General features: G+C 41.6%; 1 protein-coding gene across 1 annotated transcript in view; it reads left to right on the top strand.

Moving 5' to 3' along the window:
* Window positions 1-22,787, top strand: part of adamts3 (ADAM metallopeptidase with thrombospondin type 1 motif, 3) — a 325,580-nt gene that overhangs the window by 221,147 nt on the left and 81,646 nt on the right. Inside the window, exons 12-15 of the mRNA XM_088336583.1 lie at window positions 7,617-7,730; window positions 13,723-13,868; window positions 15,566-15,741; window positions 22,084-22,217. Of these exons, the coding sequence (XP_088192709.1) occupies window positions 7,617-7,730; window positions 13,723-13,868; window positions 15,566-15,741; window positions 22,084-22,217 (570 nt within the window). The remainder of the gene's footprint in view (window positions 1-7,616; window positions 7,731-13,722; window positions 13,869-15,565; window positions 15,742-22,083; window positions 22,218-22,787) is intronic.

The following is a 22,787-nucleotide window of genomic DNA, read 5'->3' as shown; positions in this document are numbered from 1 at the left end:
CCTCAAATCTTACTTAGCGCATTAAAATATATCCCCGGTTTGCTGACAGATGCTTCCTGAAGGCATCCGCTTGACAAATCAGTCGTTGACTCCACAATTGATTTAGTGCCAGCGACCAGGTTTCACTGTTGTCGTTTTTTTTCTCCTTTTATGGACGATGCGTGTACTTTTCTGCCCCCAAAAAATATTTTTTCTCCCTATTCATTTTGAGTCCTGTTCAGATAAGTCAATGCAATGAGCAGAGTTGATGGATGGAGGTGCATAAAATGATCCAGATATTCTAAATTATTCAACCTGGAGTTTTTATGATTTTTGCAGACACAAAAAAATGGATCGGAGGAAGTGAAGGAGTGATTTGTCTTAGAGTTTTATAATAGAGGTTACACGGTAAACAGTAAAATATTTGTCAGGACCAGAACGGAAACAGGACCCACTTGCGTAATGTTTACCACAAGTTTTATTGAAGGAACGATCCGATGTTCGCTCTCGTACTCGCTTGTGATCCGAACACGGAAGTGGATTTTCCGTAGATGGCGGTGTCAGGGGCGGAAAACTGGTCGGTAGTCGGGACTGGGAGAGCATGACGTGGTCGGGGTCGGAAACCAGTCGTAAGCCGGGACGGGAGAACAGACGTGGTCGGGATCAAAAACTGATCGTAATTCGGGACGGGAGAGCAGACGTGGTCGAGAACAAAACAGGTCGTAGCGGGAGACAAACAGGAACAAAAAACGGGACCGGCGTGAGTCAGGGTCGAAAAAAGGCTTGCCTTGAAAAACAGAGGTTCGCAGACAGACTGACATAAGAGGACGGATAGGAGTGGGTTTAAATAAGGACAGGGAGCAAATCAGTGTCCGAGGCAGGTGGCGCCGAAGGAGCGGGCACGGGTGATTCACATGGGTAAACAATAAAATATTTGTCAGGACCAGAACAGATCAGGACCCACTCACGTATGTTTACCACAAGTTTTATTGAAGGAACGAGGAAGGTGTGCGCCCACGATCCGATGTTCGGATCTGAACCCGGAAGTGGATCTTCCGTAGTGAGTGATGGCGGTGTCAAGGGCAGAAAACTGGTCGGTAGTCGGGACTGGGAGAGCATGACGTGGTCGGGGTCGGAAACGAGTCATAAGCCAGGACCGAGAACAGACGTGGTCGGGATCAAAAACTGATCGTAATTCGGGACGGGAGAACAGACGTGGTCGAGAACAAAACAGGTCGTTGCGGGAGACAAACAGGAGCAAAAAAACGGGACCGGCGTGAGTCAGGGTCGAAAAAACGCTTGCCTTGAAAAACAGAGGTTCGCAGACGGACTGACAAATGGGGACAGATAGGAGTGGGTTTAAATAGGGACAGGGAGCAAATCAGAGTCCGAGGCAGTTGGCGCCAAAGGAGCGGGCAGAGGTGATTCACATCGGTAAACAATAAAATATTACTCCATTGACAAAGAATGATTTAACACGTATTTTTTATCCCAAATTTAATTTTGAGGAGTCTTTAAAAGGTTTCAAATCAAATATTTTCTCTATTAAGAATGTTTTAATAATGTCTATCTGAGTTCAAAGAGCCTTTATATACTGTTTTTTCACTGAGAGTATCTAAGGGAGTGAGGTGGGTTGGGGGTGTTGGTTAAGAGTGATATCACGATATTTTATTGAGGAAAAAAAAGGAAAAATCATCTAGGAAATAAAAATAATAATAAATAAATTATTTAAATAAGCAAACGTACGTAAATATGTTTTCATTTATTTTAAGTTTATAAAACTTGAGAACGTTTTTTTCTGCCAATGGGGTAAGATTATTTTTGTGATGTGTAAGATACCCCCTCCCAGTCCCCCGCCATCGCAATCGTCGCTATGGTTGTAAAATGAAATCGGCGAGACTGAATCAAAGATCGCGGATGCTGCCACTGAGATGGAATCAATGCCAAAGCAAAGAGACGGATGATAAGGATCTTGACAAAAGAGCCCAAATAAATTAAAGGTGAACTCCAAGGTCAATCCATATCGATGTTAAATTGCACAATCCGTCATTGTCGGAGCCCGCGCCGGCTCTATTAGGAGGGCACCACTGTTGAAAATCAACTACCGTATTTTTCGGAGTATAAGTCGCAGGTTTTTTTATCATAAATTGGCCAAGGGCAATGTTCCCTCTAATTTGCCTCGGGTCTGAGCGTTCACACAAAGTCGGTGAGCAACGCTTGAAACAACAGTGAGCAACCATAATCCCAAGTCTGGCAAGATAATTAATTATCAAACATGTCCAAAACTTGACATCAAGTTACATTTTGCTGAGTTTCTGGCAATGCAAAATGATTTTTCTCTTTTGAATGAACTGACTCATGTACTATTGCAAAGGTTGTAGGGCCTACAAACCTCGTTTGTTTTTACAATTATTTCACAAGAGATCCATTTCTTTTGATTTCCTGATTTATTTTGTCGCATAATATTAACATTTTTGGGGGCTTATTGAGTCGGTTGTAAGATACAGAACTGTATTTGATCACATTTTTTAGTGGAAGTACAATGTTGGCAACAAGATTCACTTGATATAATTGGAAATGATTTAAATGCAACACAAACTTTTTCTTCTTTTTTCCGTGTTTTTTTTTTTTTTTAATTCCTTTAAAATAAATCTAATTTTGTTTATTTTTTCCAAGCTGTTACTTTTTTCTTTTTGTTCTCTATTTACTTTTTTCTTACATTTCTTTCTTTTCTTTTTTTCTGGCTTTTTTCTAAATTGTTCCTTCTTTTTTTCTCTTCCTTTTGTTTCTTTTTTCTCAGCTTTTCACTACTTTTTCATTTTGGTATTTTTTTCTTTTTAGTTCTATTCCCCCCTTCCTTTAAGTCATTTTGTGCATAATTGTACATAATATTTGGTCATTTTGGGATTAAAGAAGCAAAAACAACCTGAAGAGCCGTTTAGGACTCGAAAGAGCCGGTTCCTTTTAGTGAGCCGAGCCGAAGAAGCCGGTTCTCGACAAACTCTACTAACTTTACTCAACTTCGTTCTACTTCGACTCGACTTCAAAATACCGCATTTAGGACACAACGTCAGGGGAACCCGTGTATTTTTACCTTAATGCACTGTAACTTTGACTTAAGTCGCCTCTTAATTAGTAATTTTGAGCCCTCATTTTTGTGCGCTGGCTCGATTTTCTTGTGCGCTGAGAATGTGCGAGCAGTGCACAATTGCAGTGCGCAACACTGGCCAAGGGTGCGACTTATACACGCGTGCGACTTTTATGTGTAATTATTAACACATTATATCATTTAGTATTACGTTTTTATTCCCAGTACATTATTTCACATGTTATTTTCACACTAAACAGCAAGAGGGCGCTCTAGAACTGTGTTGACAACTTCAAAATGGCACCGAAAAGAAAATCATATTCTGCTGATAACAAACAGTGAGATATGAAGCCCAACACAGTCATCGAGCAGCCGAAGGAAGTTTGAATTTAGCGAGAAGCGGAGGTGACGATGAAACTGACATAAGCCACGTAGAGGAGGAAGCGGTGCATTGTCTACCTCTCGAGTTGCGGGGGTTGTTTACCGGTAAAAGTCAAGTCAAGTTACATTTATTTATGATGCCCTTAATCACAAAAATGTCTCAAAGGACTGCACAGGATTACAATGACACAATTACCTGATCTTAAACCAACATGCGGGCAAGGAACAACTCAAAACCTCAGCGTGAGGAAAAAGAGAAACCTTGAGAAAGGACCTCACACGTGGTAATCCCCCTTCCAGGATGACCAGGGTGAATTACATTTAGCATTACAGTACACAAACATAGTAAACACTAGGTAACATGTTGAAAATTTGTCCGGAAAGTGCATGACAGCTGCGACACCCCCAGCTTGTAAACTAGTACAGAAATTCTATGACGGCCACGACGCAGTTTCCCATCTCTGCCAGCTGGTCCATGCAGGCGTTCACATGCTTCAGGTCAAACGCCGGTCCGCTGACTCATCTCTAAATCGTCCTTCTCCTTCGTATCACCACCAGGCAGGCAGTCGGAAAAAGACAGGACAATACAGAATATGAGGTGGGCATCAATCATAAGCTTTGGAATAGAAGTGTGTCTTAAGCCTCGATTTAAAAACTTCCATTGAGGTTACAGATCTTATCTCAGGAGGCAGGGCATTCCATAACACCGGGGCCCGAATGGTGAAGATTTCATTGGATTTTGTGATTTGGAGTGAAACTTGGCAGTGCAGTGGTTAGCGAGTGTGCGGCACAGTTCTGAGGTCATGGGATCGGACCTTCCTGTGTGGGGTTTGCATGTTCTCCCCGTGCTTGCGTGTGTTTTCCTCCGGGCACTCCAGTTTCCTCCCACATTCTAAAAAACATGTCAGGTTAATCAGTGACTCAAAATTGTCCCTAGGTGTGAATGAGTGAGTGAATTGTCTGTCCCTGTGTGCAGTGCGATTGCCTAAAGATAGCTGGGATGGGCTCCAGCACCCCCGCTACCCTACTGAGGATAAGCAGTGCAGATAATGGATGGATGGATGAAAAACTCTTAATATGTTATATATTACTGACATTGCCAGGCATTTATACTGTACACTTATTCAGCCTGTTGTTTTTTTTTTTTTTTTAATTGCCTTTCAAAATGACATGTATGTTTTGGGGGTTGGATTTTATCAATAAACGCCCCACCCCCCCAAAAAATATGACTTATACTCCAGGTGCGACTTATATAGTTTTTTTCCTTTTTAATTATGCATTTTTTTGGCTGTTGCGACTTATAGACCAGAAATTACAAAAAAGGCGAAACTGCATTAGGAAAAGCAATTATTTTCTTGCAAGGAAGTGCTCCAAAAACTAGCGTGGTTTTCTATTAAAATTTAATAGAATTGTCTTTACGGTTATTAATAACAGCATAGTGAACATAGTTTACAACGAGATCGTGGCACTCTAGAATAAACATGTAATTAAAGACTTAAAATATAATTATAAGATAAAAGGAGTGTTAAGATTAATTAGTAGATAATTACAAGGGATTAGCTTAAGTCATAAGTGCGTTAGAAAAATATGTATTTCCAAAATAAGAGTCGAGGAATAATGATGAGCGCATGCGGATTTTTGTAAACACAAACGAAAGTCATAGAACGAGTTATATCTGTTACCCATCCATTGCATCATTATTTGTCAACTGCCCTCACCTGCGCTCACCCTTTCAGCCCCAGCTGCCACTCGTTCCCTAATTAGTCCTCCTCCTATTTAAGCCTGTCATTCTCTTTCACTCCTGGTCAGTCCGTCTGCGAACCTCAGCGCATGCAAGGCAAGCATTTTTGGCTCCCGTTTTGATCCCGACTTGTTTTCTATATCCATCCCTGATCCAAGCTCCGTTCTCCTGTCCCAGCTACCCGTATCCTGATTCCGTTTCCTGTATCGATCCCCGATCCAAGCTCCGTTCTTCTGTCCCGGTTACCCGTATCCTGCCCGATTCCGTTTCCTGTATCGAGACCTGATCCCTGGCTTCCCAACTTGTTCCAATCTTTGACCACGCTCCGTCTCCCGTTCTGGCTGCCCGACTTGTTCCGATCTCTGACCATGCATCGTTTGTGAGGGCTTCCCACTCCAACTGCCCAGTGACACCAGATCGCTGTCTTTTTCCCCGATCTCTTAATAAAGCATTGTGCTTGTACCGGTCATGACACATTATTTGCACCGCTTATCCTCGGTAAGCCCATGCCAGCTATCTTTAGGCAGTGGGCAGGGTACACCCTGAACTGGTTGCCAGCCAGACAAAGGTCACACAGAGACCACCCAGCTGCCCGATTCAGATTATATTTGGAAAAAAACAATAATTGGGCCAGCAAGTCCCCAAATTCGTCTGTGTAGTCCAGGTTACACTGACAGCTTTCATCAACAAACTCTATTTCATCCAGCGATCCATTTTTAGCTGATGGCCATCTCGTCATCACAGTCAAAAGAGGAAGCGTTGACGAAATGACTGCAGACCAAAACAACAGTGTCATTTGAAGACAGTTGCAATGAGGACACAGTATGTCTGCGGGCCAGTGCGTCTGAGAGGCGACATTTGCTCTTTTCCTTTACTGTTGTTGACGCCCTTATCGCTCGACAGGAATTGTTCCTATCCGGGGCACCGAGGCCCACGAGGAGTCTTGGTTCATATGGAGGGGGTCCTTTTCTCCTTTGAGTTGACCCACCCTGCAAGGGATTGTGTCTCTCCAACTCGCTAGACAACAAAGGATAGGACATTAGTTTAACCTGAAGGGAAAATGCCGTATGGTGGGGGATAGAAACTCAGTGTTCTCATTTGCCCGCGCCCCTGTGTCCCAGACGCATCATTTTTGCTGGGGACGCATCGTGTCAAATCAACATGCGTCCCCGGGACGCAACTTTTTTGACACAAAATTGTCATTATTACCCGATTCCTTTTTTTTAACAAAGATTTACCGCACTCCAAACTTTTCGTCAGGCAGATCCGCCATTGTTGTTTTGGTCTCGCGGTTCGAGTTTTCGCCGATCTCGGCAAACGAGATCTCGTTGCTTCGAGATGACGTCATTGTTGTGGTGCTTGTCGTCGAGTGAAAGAGAAGTATGCCGCCGAAAAAAACAGTATTATGTGCAAATCAACACAAAATTGGTAATTTCTGCAGTGTCAGTAATAAGTTGAAACATAACGCAGAAAGTGGTAACAACGGCAATAATTCCGGCACGAAAAAACAGCGGAGAAATTCTTCGGAAGACCGCGGAGGCAAGGAAAACACGTGTGTTGAAGCGAACGATTCGACGAAAGAAAATACACAAAAGAATACTCCTAGCAAGAAAAGGACTTTTCTGGCAAAATGGGCTAAATTATATTCCTGGTTACGCCATGAGGAGGATTATAATGGATTGGACCTTGAGAAGGCATTACAACTGTAGTGGGACAGCAAACCACAAAGAGTATATGAACTGAAAAATCTGAAGTGATAACTGCTTTGTATTACCAATTAACTGTGATGATTAAAACTGAAATAATATATAGATTTATATTATATATTTGTCGCCGATTTACAATTTTCAACCACGATAACACAAAATTTTGGAGACCCATAGATTTCTGTTGGACCCATAGATTTTTGAGCATGCGAGTGCCCGGGACCCATCACTTTTCACAGGTAAAATGAACACTGGAAACTTATAGTAGTGCAAAGAGTGTAAGAGGAGCAGCTAATCAGATGTGCAAAATGGGCAGTCAGGTAAACAAGTTGTATTATGTTTTATTAGCATATTTGGTATTGGAGTAATCCAAAAGTGATTGAAAGTAATCCAGTTAAAGTAACCCTACCCAACCCTGGATATTTCCACGCGTATGTGCATTTCCTTTTTTATGTGTTTCCCTCATGCCACTCACCTCAGGATAGCTCATGATGTCCTCTAATCCTCTTCCCCGGCGGTTACTGATGAGCTTTTTCGCCCGTAAAAGCCTTTTTTTAAATCCACTCTGGCTCTGACGCCGCGTTCGCTGACACGTTGAGCGTCCGCCGCAATATGTTGGCTTACTCCTTTCGTTACCTGAACAAATACCGGAAAAAAGCGTGAAAATTTGGGGGGAAAAAAACTGTTTTTTGGTTTAAATTTCCTGCTTTGTGCTTTTCAGTTCCGCACGTTCGACCCGTGCAAGCAGCTGTGGTGCAGTCACCCCGACAACCCTTACTTCTGTAAAACCAAGAAAGGCCCGCCACTCGACGGAACTGAATGCGCCACCGGAAAAGTAGGTCTCTCTACTGTTCGGCTTGGAAAATCATATCTCACGTTTAGGGCTGCAACAACAAATCGATAAAATCAAGTCAAATGGATTATTTAAAGCGTCGGTTTCGTGATTTATACATCTCTCAGCATGCTAATTCAATACAAATATTGAATTTCATTGTGACGTTGAGGTGTAGTTTGGCTTTTGAGGGGAGATGCTTGTAGTACAGATTTGATACAGCAGGGGGCGACTGGAGATCACATTTTGTGACGTCTTCCTGATCTGGTGACAAACTTGAAATGAAAATGAAATGAAATGATCTGCATTTCTATAGCGCTTTTCAAGTCAATGACTTCCCAAAGCGCTTTACAATGTGCTCCACATTTCCCAATAGCGGCCTTGCAGCCATGTAAGGCGCTAACCTGCTTATTGGGGGTATTAGGGGTTCAGTGTCTTATCCAAGGACACTTCGGCATGTAACACGCACGAGCCGGGATTCGAACTGGGATCCCTTGATCCCAAGACGAGCGCTCTACCTCCTGAGCTGTTCGGCTTGGAAAATCATATCTCACGTGTAGGGCTGCAACAACAAATCGATAAAATTGCAGTAGTACTTTGGTCTGACAGAGGGCGCAACTCAAAGTTCCGTATGAAAACATTTAATGTACTCTATGATGACATCAGCTGAAGTATTCGCATTCTTTATAAAAAACCTGTAAAAAAAAGGGATATAGCAGACATGTTTGTGTATTTTTGTTTATAGTTAAGCTGTTTTACCAAGACTTTGTTTTTTATTGTTTTACATTATAGAAAATTACGTTGCTGTTTTTCAGTCCTTCTAAAACCTCAACATTTGAAATTTGTTGTTTTTTTTAAATCGGAATCATCGATTAATCGAAAAAAATAATAGACCGATTCATTAATTATTAAAAATAATCGTTAGTTGCAGCCCTAATCACATGCATTTATTTTTGATCCTCTGCGAAGAGCCGGATGGAATGAATTTTCGAGACGATATGTGCAATTGAACTCTCTTTTGATAGAAAACACAATAATTTTGTTTTTGGTAGTTCTAACAACGCTAGTTTTATTCATTTTATCGAAAAAAAACAACATTTTATACCAATTTTAATTCAAGATAAATTAGGGGTGTGCGTTATTAACAAATATAAATGTTATTTCTTCCACACTATTTTCACCTTTCAAAGCTCGAACCATTTTAATGCCTGTGATATATTTATAAAACAGCCATTCCTTAATAATATCATTAACATTAAAAGATAAAAATCTTTTAAATCGAGTACGTTTTCATAGTTTCGATAAATAATATATTTTGAAAATCGGAATTGACGTAAACTGTCAAGAACTGCAACAGGATCAGGACCCAAACGCGTGACGTTCTCACTCAAGCCTTTTATTTTACGGGAAATGGGGAGTCATGCACGTTAGACAGTGGTCTGGCGTGGAAGGACAGGAAGCCAGAGACCGACGAGATCGATTCCAATTGTCCGAGTTGATATCGGACAGATGGGGTTGATACCGGACGGGACACAGACAGGATGGATAATGCAACAGGATATCGAAAATAAACAGGATAAACAAGACAGGAACGAAAACTAAAGAGAATAATAAACAGGACAAAAATAGACGGGAACGAAACTGGAAACCGATATTAAACAGGACAAAAATAAACGGGAACAATACCGGACTGGAAATACCAACAGGAAAACAGGACCGAGTCAGAACCCACGTCTTGCGGGGCAGAGGTTCGTTGAGCCAGAAGTTCAGTGACGGACTGGCCAAGTAATAGGGAGCGCAGTGAGCTTAAAAACACGGAAAGCCAATCTGTTATTGAGCCTTAGAAGGCACCACACGGCGGGGCCAATTGGGCGCCATGGCAACCGTGACAGTAAACTACGGTTAAAACAATCCTTTTAAAATGTAATTACTGTATATATTTATGAAACAGCTAATATTTTGAAATAGTACACAGACAGTTTCAATATAATAATATAAATTGGATCAATCCAAATTTTTGTAAAGTACTATTTGAATTCCTGTTAAAAGTTGATTCTAAGAACAATATATTTGCTTTTTTAGGGTAGAAAAAATGTTAGGGAAATTTATTTGATATTAATTTGTAGATTTTTCTAAAATCCCAGTCCTCCGTGCAATTCCAAACAACAATTCATATTATTTATACGTCAAACTTATGTTCAAAGCAACTCATGAAATATTAATGATCATACCCTAATCTTGGAGCGTCCATTTGTCTTCTTTTTTAGTAAATTTTGCCATCGTAGAATTTTCTACTAAAAACCGTGCTGAATTTTTAAACACCAGAACTACAATTCCGTGTATAAATATTCAAGTAGTAAATTGATTGCTTCAGAGACTTTCTTTTAGAAACTTTTCCAGGGTCGTCTCCAACTTTCTTGTCTCCCGGGGTTTGAATTTTTCCACTGGCATAAATGGCCGCCGTGGCTAAAATGGCAGCCGGAGAACAACATGGCAGACGTCCTGTGTGTTTTCGGGCATTTCTTCTCAAGTCTTTTTGTTAGCCTTTGACTCGCTTGCCAAACGTTGTGTTTCTCTGTGAACAAAGCTTCACGGCTGAATGTGTCAAAACTTTTAAGCCTGGTTTTTCAAAAACTTATGCTACAACCTCTGAAAACCAGATCCTTTATTTCTAGTAGGGCTGCAACTAGAGGTATGATCAGGCTTAAAAAAAATCAACCCAACCCGGCTTGAGGGTATAAAAGCCCAAACCACCGACAGTTCAAATTGATTTGAGCAACCCAGGCCGACCAAAACTAGAATTTACACATTTGTGGGGAATGTAAACTTATTGTTCATGAAGTATAACAGCTTTTATTCTAGATATTTTTATTGCAAACGACAAGTTCAAACTAATGTCAGGAACTTTAAGCGAAAAAAAGTGAAGGCTTGATGTCAAGCAACCACAAGACCAAGGTTCAAGCAGAAAACTGAAGTTGCGGTTTCCTGTTGACCATTACAAGGCCTCAAAAACATCTAACTAAAACTTTGAGAATTGGCTCATAACACAAACACGTGCTAACGGTGGCAAGCAGAAAACTCAAGTTGCGGTTTCCTGTTGACCTATATAAAGCCTCAAAAAAATCTAACTGAAACTTTGAGAATTGGCTCATAACACAAACATGTGCTAACGATGGCAAGCAGAAAACTCAACTTAAGTTGCGGTTTCCTGTTGACCTATATAAAGCCTCAAAAAAATCTAACTGAAACTTTGAGAATTGGCTCATAACACAAACATGTGCTAACGGTGGTAAGCAGAAAACTCAAGTTGTGGTTTTCTGTTGACCTATACAAGGCCTCCAAAAAAATCTAACTGAAACTTTGAGAATTGGCTCATAACACAAACATGTGCTAACGGTGGCAAGCATAAGACTCAAGTTGCGGTTTCCTGTTGACCATTACAAGGCCTCAAAAACATCTAACTAAAACTTTGAGAATTGGCTCATAACACAAACATGTGCTAACGGTGGCAAGCAGAAAACTCAAGTTGCGGTTTCCTGTTGACCTATACAACGCCTCAAAAAATCTAACTGAAACTTTGAGAATTGGCTCATAACACAAACATGTGCTAACGATGGCAAGCGGAAAACTCAACTTAAGTTGTGGTTTCCTGTTGACCTTTACAAGGCCTCAAAATAATCTAACTAAAACTTTGAGAATTGGCTCATAACACAAACATGTGCTAACGGTGGCAAGCAGAAAACTCAACGTAAGTTGTGGTTTCCTGTTGACCTTTACAAGGCCTCAAAATAATCTAACTGAAACTTTGAGAATTGGCTCATAACACAAACATGTGCTAACGGTGGCAAGCAGAAAACTCAAGTTGCGCTTTCCCGTTGACCTATACAACGACTCAAAAAATCTAACTGAAACTTTGAGAATTGGCTCATAACACAAACATATGCTAACGGTGGCAAGCAGAAAACCAAAGTTGCGGTTTCCTGTTGACCTATATAAAGCCTCAAAAAAATCTAACTGAATCTTTGAGAATTGGCTCATAACACAAACGTGCTTACGATGGCAAGCAGAAAACTCAAGTTGCGGTTTCCTGTTGACCAATACAACGCCTCAAAAAAGGTATAAAAATCTTCAAAATGTCATAGGGAGACTATTGCTAAGATTTTTGGATTGAAGACTTGTATTGCAGTGGTCTCCATAATATATTCAGGCCAAAAAAAACTCAGTTCCTCTTCATCCTTTTAATTCACCAACATTCTCCTCACCCGAAATTCAAAGAACACGCGAAGGACAAGATCAGAATCCACGTTCCTTCTTCAGGAGGAAAGATTATTTTGACCGTTCCTGACAATGAAAAGCCAGACGCCAAGGTGCAAATCATGCACGCTACCCTGACTACCTCGAAAAATGAATATCTGCGGGCAAAAATCTCCCTTTTGATATCGTCAGGATAACGTGCATACTGTGCAGATCCTCCACGACATAGAACAAAACATAGAAACGCGGAAACAATCAGAGAGAGAGAGAGAGATGCCTGCCTCAGCCCGACTTCATGATTGACATTTTATGCCCAAACCCGCCCTGAAATTTGGGTTCTGGCCTAAGATCTTACCTCTAGCTGCAACTAACTATTCTACTAGTCGACTAGTCACCAGCTATTGAAACAATCAGTCAAGTCATATTTATAATTAAAAACAAGTTAACATTTATGTCAACCAAGGGTAGGCTAAATAGCAGCAGTAAAACAATAGATAAAACAAATATCGGTGAAGTAAATGGAGGGGTGAACTGCAAAATGTGTAACAAGAAAAACGTAACGATACTCAACAGTTTGAAATGAATTGGTTTTAACAACTGACGTTTGTTCTTTCACAGTGAAATATATTTAATTATCTTGGGAACCTCCTGCGTGGGTTCAAATCCAGCTCCAGACTTCCTGTGCGGAGTTTGTATGTTCTCCCCGTGCTTGCGTGGGTTTCCTCCGGGCACTCCGGTTTCCTCCCACATTCCAAAAAACATGCATTTCCAAATTGTCCCTAGGTGTGAATGAGCGAGCGAGTTGTCTGTCCCGATGACTGCTGGGATGGGCTCCAGCACCCCCGCGACCCTACTGAGGATAAGCGGTGTAGCTAATGAGATGAGATGTACAATGCCTGTTATCAAAACCGTATTGGCCTGAATGTTACCTAAATCCAGGGTTGGGTAGGGTTACTTTAACTTGATTACTTTCAATTACTTTTAGATTACTCCAATACCAAATATGCTAATAAAAGACAAAAGAAACTAAATATGAATAAAATGATGACTCATAACACGTGGTAAGCTTTCTCTCCTGGCTTTGATCTCTTTGATCTCCGGCAAAACTAACATAAAATGCGACAGAAACAATGAAAATAAATCCAAACAGCTTGCCAACATCATTTTTGCCGTTCCATGTATTCCGTGACTCCACAAGCCTGCACAAAATTTAGTAATTTTATTCATCTTTAGTTTCTTTTGTCTTTTATTAGCATATTTGGTATTGGAGTAATCCAAAAGTAATTGAAAGTAATCAAGTTAAAGTAACCCTACCCAACCCTGCCTAAATCTTACCGAGGCGAGTCAGACTCCCTTTCGTTCAACTGTCTGACTTTGGATGTGTATGCGTCACTGTGCTACTGCCATGATACGCAAGGTCCACTTTGAAAGTAGTCTTTGTATTCACTGTATCCAGGCTAAAATGCTCCCAATTTAAATCATATTGGTACACGTGATTGATATTGGCGCAGTAATTTCGGTTGCGCACGAGTGACTCCCAGCAGAGATTATATAACAATAGTCGACAATGGAATTCGTTGTTGACTATTTATATTTTTGTCAACTCATCTTTGTAGCCCTAGTTTCTAGTCATGACTTTGCCTAATATGCACGGTACAAACTGCATTTGCTAACCAAAACAGAAGCACCTACTCATAATTATGGACGTGTGTGTGTTTGTGTGTTAATGCACGCCCTCTAGTGGTGCTACAAAGGCCACTGCATGTGGAAGAACCCCAGCCAGGTGAAGCAAGATGGCGCCTGGGGTTCGTGGAGTAAACACAGCGCTTGCTCGCGTTCCTGCGGTACCGGCGTTCGACTCCGGACACGGCAATGCAATAATCCTGTGTAAGTATCACACTTCTTCTTCCATTATTTTGTTGTACAACATTTTATCTGCGTGGAATTTTCAGACAGATATCAATACTGGATGGCTTGGCTGATAACAGGGTTAAAAGTAGTTATATTTTGGGTGTGGTGCTTGTAGATGCTTGTGATCGTTACCATGTTTCTTAACAAGTCTGCTTAGTACAGTAAGATCAAACATCTAGTAGGATCCGCCCATCTCTGTCTGTCCCTCACCCCCTCATACACCCCCCCTCTGGAGGAAAACAAGGCTTATACAACAAGGACAGTACAATCATCTTCTTTGTTCCTTTATCTCTTTGTTTTCCTTATCCTCACTGTAAAATGTGGAACTGGAGTGCCACGTCCAATTTCTTTGTCACAATATATCTCATGTTGTAACAATGACAATAAAGGTATATTCTATTCTATTCTATTCTTAGAAATGACGCTAACACTGCTCTTTGATGGCTTTGCTTTGCTATTTCTTCCCTCGTGATTAACTGCAGCTGGCATTGTCCCATGAGGCATCATCGCCCCCTACAGGTCGCATCCAAGAGGATTGATTTCCATTTCCATATAATTGATGTAAAATTCTGTTAGCTTGTTGATAATATCGCTAATTCCATTGTTTGTGTGTGTCAAATCAGAATCCTTGATTTTGTCACGAAACGGGCCGGGGAGCAGGAAGTCAGAACTCATTTGCGTAGACGATCTGTCACTTTAATTGAGAAAGTAAAGTTGTCCAACACACAAACGGACCAAAAACAAAACAGGTTCAAAGGCAGACAAAATCACAATCTAGGCAAGTACTCCAAGAGCAATCAGTCCAATGCGTCTCAGCCGGTGTCAAGGGGCGGGGCCAGCTGGGCGCCATGACAACCGTGGAGGACATGACAGATTTCACTATCGCCCTCTGCCGTGAGGCAAGAGAATTGCGTGCCTCACATTAATACGTTACATACTAATTGTATTCACAACAGTAAAAATATAATCGGAAATTCAGTGTTTTTCAAAAAGGAACCCAAAATTTGTGAGCCTTAGCAACGTAAACAATGAATAAATACAAACATTTATTAAATGTACAGTTTATAAAAAAGAAACTGGGCCAACGTTGCTTAATGTAACGTATTTGTTCCCAATACTGTATAAATGTAATAATCATATCTACAATTTCCATCAATTCATAATAATTTTAATAATAGTAGCCATTCCATTCGGATACTAAAACCTAATGGTGATTGAAAGATTAGCATGAAAAGGGTTGATATACATTTCCATACGCTTGATTTAAATGCATTTAATAAGAGAGAAGGAGAACATTCTCAGCGGTAATACCGTGATTACGTGCGTAGTCACAATGAAGCCAATTTACAGTCTAAAAGGTCTCTCAGGAAAAGAACATGGGTGTCTAACTCACTGCAAACGTAGCCGGAGGACATCCCATTAGCATATCGTGAAGGTTAAATCTGGACTCTCTGTTCTTGGTTATCTTAGATCAGTGGTCGGCAACCACCGGGCCACGGTCTGGTACCGGGCCGTGGGTTGTTTGGCTGCAGAAGGAGAAAAAAAAACGTTATTTTTGGCTTATATCATATCTATTCACGAATACACAGTAGGAGAAGGTTGCCGTCTGTTGCGTTAGATGACGATAGCCACTAGCTAACTTCCGAATATCACTCTCTTACCCCCTCCTCAAGTCCCATCAACAACGGCCAGGACTGCCCAGGCGTCAACTTCGAGTATCAGCTGTGCAACACGCTGGACTGCCCCAAACACTATGAGGACTTCCGAGCGCAACAGTGTCAACTAAGGAACTCTCACTTTGAGTTCCAGGGCGCTAAACACCATTGGCTGCCCTACGAGCATCCGGACGGTGAGTAGGACCGCCCGTCGTCAAATCGCTAGCCGGTAGAGGTGAGGGATGATGGTTGACCCAGGTAAATACAGGGTTGTAGCGATCGGTATTGATACTTTTTGTTCGTCAATTTCATGATGACCAAATAGTTGAACTCCTCCCCCCTGAGTTACTGTGAACAAGTATATGCCGCCTTATCTTTCTCAAAGGTTTCAGATCAGCATACCAATTTCAATATCTCACAAAGATATCTCATCTCATCTCATTAGCTGCACCGCTTATCCTCAGTAGGGTCGCGGGGGTGCTGGAGCCCATCCCAGCAATCATTGGGCAGTGGGCAGGGGACACCCTGAACTGGTTGCCAGCCAATCGCAGGCTCACAGAGACATGTTGATTGTATTTATTGAGACACCCATAACAATCTAGGCCTATCTGGCCTAAGGTTGAAAAGTAATTTCACAAAGTAACTTTGACTAACCACAGTTTGGGGAAAGCTGAGTTCAATTTTACAGGCCACATCCAAAATATATTGCCTCCGCCTGTGTTAAGCAAGAAAACTCTTAAATTGAATGTTAGACAAAATTAAGTGGGCTATGAAATCTAAAGACCACAATTGACAAGCCACGATCCTAAGAAATTCCAGAAGAAATAAGAAAAAATAATAGTAAAATCTATTTGTCCGGAAAAAGTCACAAGGCTGTTTCCAATGCTGTAGGGCTCCAGCAAACTACTGTCAGAGACATTATCCACAAATGGAGAAAACTTGGAATAATGGCAAATGTTCCTAGGAGTGGTCAACCAACTAAAATTTACTCCAAGAGAGCAACGACGGCTCATCCAGGAGGTTACAAAAAACCTCAAAACACATCCAAGGGACTGCACCCCCCACTGATTTCAGTCAGTGTTCAGGACTCCAGTATAAGAAAGACACGAGCTGAACATGGCATCCATGAGAGAGTTCTCAGGCGACAACCACTGCTGTCACAAAAGGACAAAGAGTAGTCTCACATTTGCCAAAAAGCATCTTGATTATCCTCAAGGCGTTTAAAGAAACGTTAGGTGGACTGAAAAGTCAAAAATTGAACTTTTTGGAAGGTGTGGATCCCGTTATACCTAGCATAAAATTGGCACAGTATTGGACAGAGAACATGATTCAACCAGTAAAGTGTGGTGGCGATGGTCTGGGGCTGCTTTGCAGCCTCAGGGCCTGGACAATTTGCTGTAGTTGACTTAATAAGGATATCTGGTTTTTACCTGAAGATCCGTTTGTGCCCTCAAACTCAATTGCTCCTGAATCATGCAGCAGGACCACAATCCCTAACATACCAGCAAGTCCACCTCTGAATGGATAAAAAAAAATCAAAATGAGGGTTCTGGAGCGGCCATGTCTAGATTTGAATCGAATTGAGATGTTGTGGGGTGACCTTAAATGTTCATGTTTTCCTGTGTGAAAACCCCCCGATATGGCAGATTTGAAACAATTTTGCAAAGAAGAGTGGGCCAAAATGGTCCCACAGCTTTGTAAAAGACTCATTGCCCATTATCACAAGCGTTTGATTTCTGTTATCTGTCACAAGCCAGAAACGGAGACAGGACCCGGTACCATTTGTTTACTCAGTTTTATTGATAAAGAGAGAGAGCAGTGCCTGCTTCCACGATGATTGATGGACACGGGTAGCAGGTGGCAGGAATGCGGAAGTGGCACTTCCGTGTCGAGCGAGGATACTGGTCGCTAGCCGAGACGGGAGAGCAAGGGCGGTATCGAGTCCAGAGAAAAAGTCGGCAACAGTTATCAGGCAGGAAACAGGGCAAAACAGGTCGATGGTCAGGATGGAAGAGCAGGGCAGAAACAGGTCCAGAAACAGGTCGGCAACAGGTATCAGGCAGGAGAAAACGGGGCAGGAAAATGTCAAAAGGTATGGAGCTTGCCTAACTGGGAGCATAGGTTCACAAACGGTCTGACGCTGTAACCGGGAGCCGGGGGTTTAAAAAGAGTCAGGGAACCAATCAGCCACCAGGGCTGTGCCCCAAATCAGTAATCATGACAGTTATCACTGCCAACTGTGGCATAAGATGCTAGTAGGTTTAGGGGGCTATTACTTTTTCACATAGGGCAAGACAGGATTTAATACAATTTTTGTGCCTTAACAAATGAAATCAACACTTCAAAAGTGCGATATAAATGTGCATCTTTGTTTGCTCGTTGGTTTGGGTTCTGCGGGCGAGTCAGGGACTGGCGGGTCCTCAGCTGAATCAGGGTCAAAACCTTACGTAAAAGGTGTCGGACATTGCCGACGGCTGCCCACAAGGCTTCAGAATGTCACATTTGCATGGATAACAAAAGAAAGGGCTTTTGTTTTTGTGTTACTTTGCCCCTTGCACGATAAAAAAAGAAAAAAAACTCTTGGAATGATCAACTTACTAAACAAACTTCCTCATTTTAAGCCTATTTTCTATTTTTTTATCAACTCATTCAGTGCCTTAGTCTCATCTCATCTCATCTCATCAGCTGCACCGCTTATCCTCAGTAGGGTCGCGGGGGTGCTGGAGCCCATCCCAGCAATCATCGGGCAGTGGGCAGGGGACACCCTGAACTGGTTGCCAGCCAATCGCAGGGCCAGTGCCTTAGTGTTTAAATATATTTTCAGAAGCATTGTCCCCAAGTGCCAAAATGTAAAAATACGTTCCTCTTGTTTTATTCTGAAAAACCTATAAATAGGGTTTGGCGTAACTCATCTGTAAGAATAAAGCCTCTTGATTTTTTTTTTTGTATGATAAATAGCATTAGATGGGAGGAGTGGCTTTGATCAAATCTTTGTCGACACATCGAGGAAGCCCCCACCTACGCCTGTTGCTTCCTGTATCCAACAATGAAAGTGTGTAGGCGGCCCTCTATGGCAAATCGGGATAAAGAAGCAGTGTGGCCAAAGTAGTGAAGAAATAGATAAGTACAGACAGTTAATGCGTCAAGCTCTTTCTAAAAAGAGGACAAATGGAGGGGGAGAGAGGGGTGACGTTTCGTGCAAGTACGGAGGTACACAATCGCCATAGTGACGGATATTGTGTGATCACTTCACCGGAAACATCGGGCTCGGAAAGAATTCTGCAAAGTTCAGTTAATGCATGAGTTTAGTCTTCTTGCTATTAAGTGTTATTTTGGAATAAGCTTCCTTGTGTTGATGGAAAGTATGGTTTGTCATAATTACTGATTCAGAGCACCTGTGGCTGCCCCGTTGGCGCCAACAGACACAGGACCTGATTGGCTGTTGGACTCTTTTTAAACTCCCATTTTCCGAAAGGAACCCGTCAGACCGTCTGCGAACCTATGCTCCCAGCTAGGCAAACTTTTGCACTCTCCAACACTGTTGCCTGCCTGATACCTGTTGCCGACCTCTTTTCTGGACCTGTTTCTGTTTTTGCTCTTCCGCCCCGGCCATCGACCTGTTTTTCTCGCTGCCAACGACTACCCTCGCTCGACACGGAAGTGCCACTTCCGCGTTCCTGCTATCTGCTACCCGTGACCGATGATCATCGGATCTTGGATACAAGCACTGTTCTATTTTTAAATAAAAACTGAGTAAAACGAACACAACTGGGTCCCGTCTCCGTTCCTGGTCTGTGACATGGTTAAAATATTGGAGGTATTGCAATAACAAAAAAAGCACCCAATTGAAAGTTCTGCTTGTAATGCATCCTTTCAGGGGGAGGAGAATAATTTCACGCGCTTGTTTGATGTTTTCTTTTATTCTAGGTCTGGGATGAAAATAGTGAAAGTAAGAAAAGGACTGTTTCAAAAACAGTCCAAGCCAAGTCCCCCAAAAGAGTTTAAAGAGATAAAAAAAAGGAGGGTTTATTCGAGTGCATCCAAAAGAAACACGCCCGTGCACGCGCCCTGCAAGTAGATTGACAGAGGCTGCAATGATGACTTTAGCCAGAAGATGGCGTCCGCAAGTAGAATATTTTGAAGTTACGGACATTACATTTAACTTGAAATTGTCACGGACCAGGAACGGAGACGGGACCCAAATGTGTGTCGTTTTACTCAGCTTTATTTCAAATAAGGAAAGGACTTGCATGCACGATCTGATGATCGTCGGTCACGGGTAGCAGATAGCTGGGAAGTGGCACTTCCGTGTCGAGCGAAGGCAGTGTCGAGAGCGAGAAAGAACAGGTAGATGGCCGGGACGGAGGAGCAAAATTATAAACGGGTCCAGAAAAGAGGTCGGCAACGGGAATCAGACGGAAAACAGGGCCGGACCGAGTCAGGAGTCACAAAAGCTTGCCTAGCGTGTAGCGTAGGTTCGCAGACGCTCTGACGAGTGTTGTCAGGAAGGCGGGGGTTTAAAAACAGTACAACAGCCAATCAGGGTCCATGGCTGTTGGCGGCAACGGAGCAGACTCAGGTGCCCCGCATCAGTAATCACGACAGAAATGATGATTATTCTATTAAGACATTATTCCAACTGAACATTTTGCAGTGCACAGGAAAAAGGAAATATTTTAAATATAACATTTCATGTGTGACACATACAGACACACCAACATTATGGAAATCAATCACTCAATCAAAAAAGTTCAGAGCATTATTCAAAAACTACAGCAAGTAATTTACAATAACTGCCTTCTCCGGCAATCCAATCAAAGAGCACAATTTTGACATAATCTGCAGTAGACATGTTTGGAGATTGAAATTGAAAAACAAATGTAATCCTGTTGTTAGGGTTTGGACGTAATGGACCCATGCGGGGGAAGCAGGAACTGGAGGCAAGCGTGCTCCAAAATAGGGATTGCATTTAATAACAAAAGGAGGTACAAAGTGACAAACTAATTTGGGTACACAAGACTACAATTTGTCCCAACAAAACTATGCCTGAAGTCTTAACCAGAGACAAAGACCGAAAGTGGATATGTAAAAGGCGAGGCGCGAAGTAACAAAGACAACAGAAACGAACAAACCTGGCGTGGTGGTGGAAATCAAATGTAAAGGACATGAAAACCAGGATGACAATGGCAGAAGAAATGAAAATGACCAGACCAAGGACGGTGTCCAAACAGTCATACATAAAGGGCTAGGACAGGGGTCAGAAACTTTGACCCAAAAAGCAATAAAAGCAAGACTATTTTTAAGAATTTTAACTAACATCATCCTTTTTATATATATCTGAGAAAATAGAAATAATAACAATAACGAGTACAAAAACGGGTACAATATACCTGCAAATGAATGAGTCACACACAACACGTGGTTAGCTCCTCTGCTGGCTTTCAACACTATAAGGGGAATTAGCATTTTAGCACAACATGCAACGTCCGGCAAAACTAACATAAATGGCGACAGAAATAAAACAAAAATAAATCCAAACTGCTTGACAACATCAATCACATTACTGTGCATGTTAAGAGATTTGTCAGCTGTGGTTTTAATGTTTAAAATTAACTTTTTGCCGAGCACCAAAAGATCGTGCCTTAACGTTAGCAGCGCGCTGTAGACTGCCAACGGCATCCGCCTTCCGGTCACAAGATCAAAAGTCAAACCAAACCTTACCACATACCAGCAGGTGGCACTGTTGGACTCATCATTGCGGGACATTTACACAAAAACTATACAACATATTCCAGCAGGAATTTCAACAAAACAAAAGTTATTATTACACCCGTTACACACACACATATATATATATATATATATATATATATATATATATATATATATATATATATATATATATATATATATATATATATATATATATATATATACGAATGTTTGCTTTATTGTTGTTTGTTTCTATATATACGTACAGCAACCTTGGGTGTCCTGAAAGGCGTTTCAAAGTACAATGTATGGGCAGGGCACCTGTATGATGCGGCAGGGGTAAACCAGTGAAAGCTGTCGGTCCCTGCTGTTGAACAAAAGAGTGTGTTGTGTTGTGGCCGCTTTCTCGTGTCCTGTTTCATCTGGAGGGACGAAAGCATGACCAACTTAGGTGCCGAGGTGCCTAACTTGTTTGGGTGTTTGGGCATTTGGTTTGGCCATGGTCCATACATTTTTGTGTGTGTTTTTGCTATTTTTTTCCTTTTTTTAATTTTCTTTGTTATTGTATGTGTTTTTCTTGCTGTCGGTCACCCCTCTTGAGGGATATGACCTAGGTCGATAGATAGATAGATAGATAGTTTCATTTCAGGACTGCTCCAGCCTCACATGTGCCATAACGAAGGTTTTTACCATACGACTTTGATCGCATGAGCCATAAGTAACCGACCCCTGAGCCATAATGAATCGGCACAGATGTGTAGCCCCCTGGTGGAAGGAGGCTTACTAGACCCTAACCATTGTTTTCTTTGTGGATTCTGGTGCAGCCAACAAGCGTTGCCATCTGTACTGCCAGTCCAAGGAAACGGGCGACGTAGCATACATGAAGCTGCTGGTGCACGACGGCACTAGATGCTCTTACAAGGACGCATACAGTGTCTGCATACGGGGGGAGTGCGTGGTAAGCCCGTCAAACACCCAAATGTTCGAATTCGGAATCATTTTTGCCCATATGAAGTCATCTTAGATCATTTTATACGTTCCTGAGCGTTCAAAATAGCAAATGTATTAATAAAATGTGTATCCAGACAACCTTAAGTACCCCATAATACTACTAAAATGTGTACATAAACAATTAAAATTATCTCGATTTATCTCTATCTCACTATATTGTATATATCTCTCGCTTTATCTCTCTTTCTCACTCTCTATCACTCTTTCTCTGTCCGTCTGTCAGCCTATCCATCTGTCAGTGTATCCATCTATCTATCTATCTATCTATCTATCTATCTATCTATCTATCTATCTATCTATCTATCTATCTATCTAGCTCTATAACTTTCTATCTATCTATCTATCTATCTATCTATCTATCTAGCTCTATAACTTTCTATGTATCTAACCTTCTCTATATCTATCTATCCATCTATCTAGCTCTATAACTTTCTATGTATCTAACCTTCTCTATATCTATCTATGTATCTATCTAGCTCTAAAACTTTCTATCTATCTATCTATCTATCTATCTATC

Source organism: Urocampus carinirostris, chromosome 5 (genome assembly GCF_059441175.1).
Source record: "Urocampus carinirostris isolate Australia breed hairy pipefish chromosome 5, RoL_Ucar_1.0, whole genome shotgun sequence".
Lineage (NCBI taxonomy): Eukaryota > Metazoa > Chordata > Actinopteri > Syngnathiformes > Syngnathidae > Urocampus > Urocampus carinirostris.
This window is presented reverse-complemented; position numbering and strand designations above follow the sequence as displayed.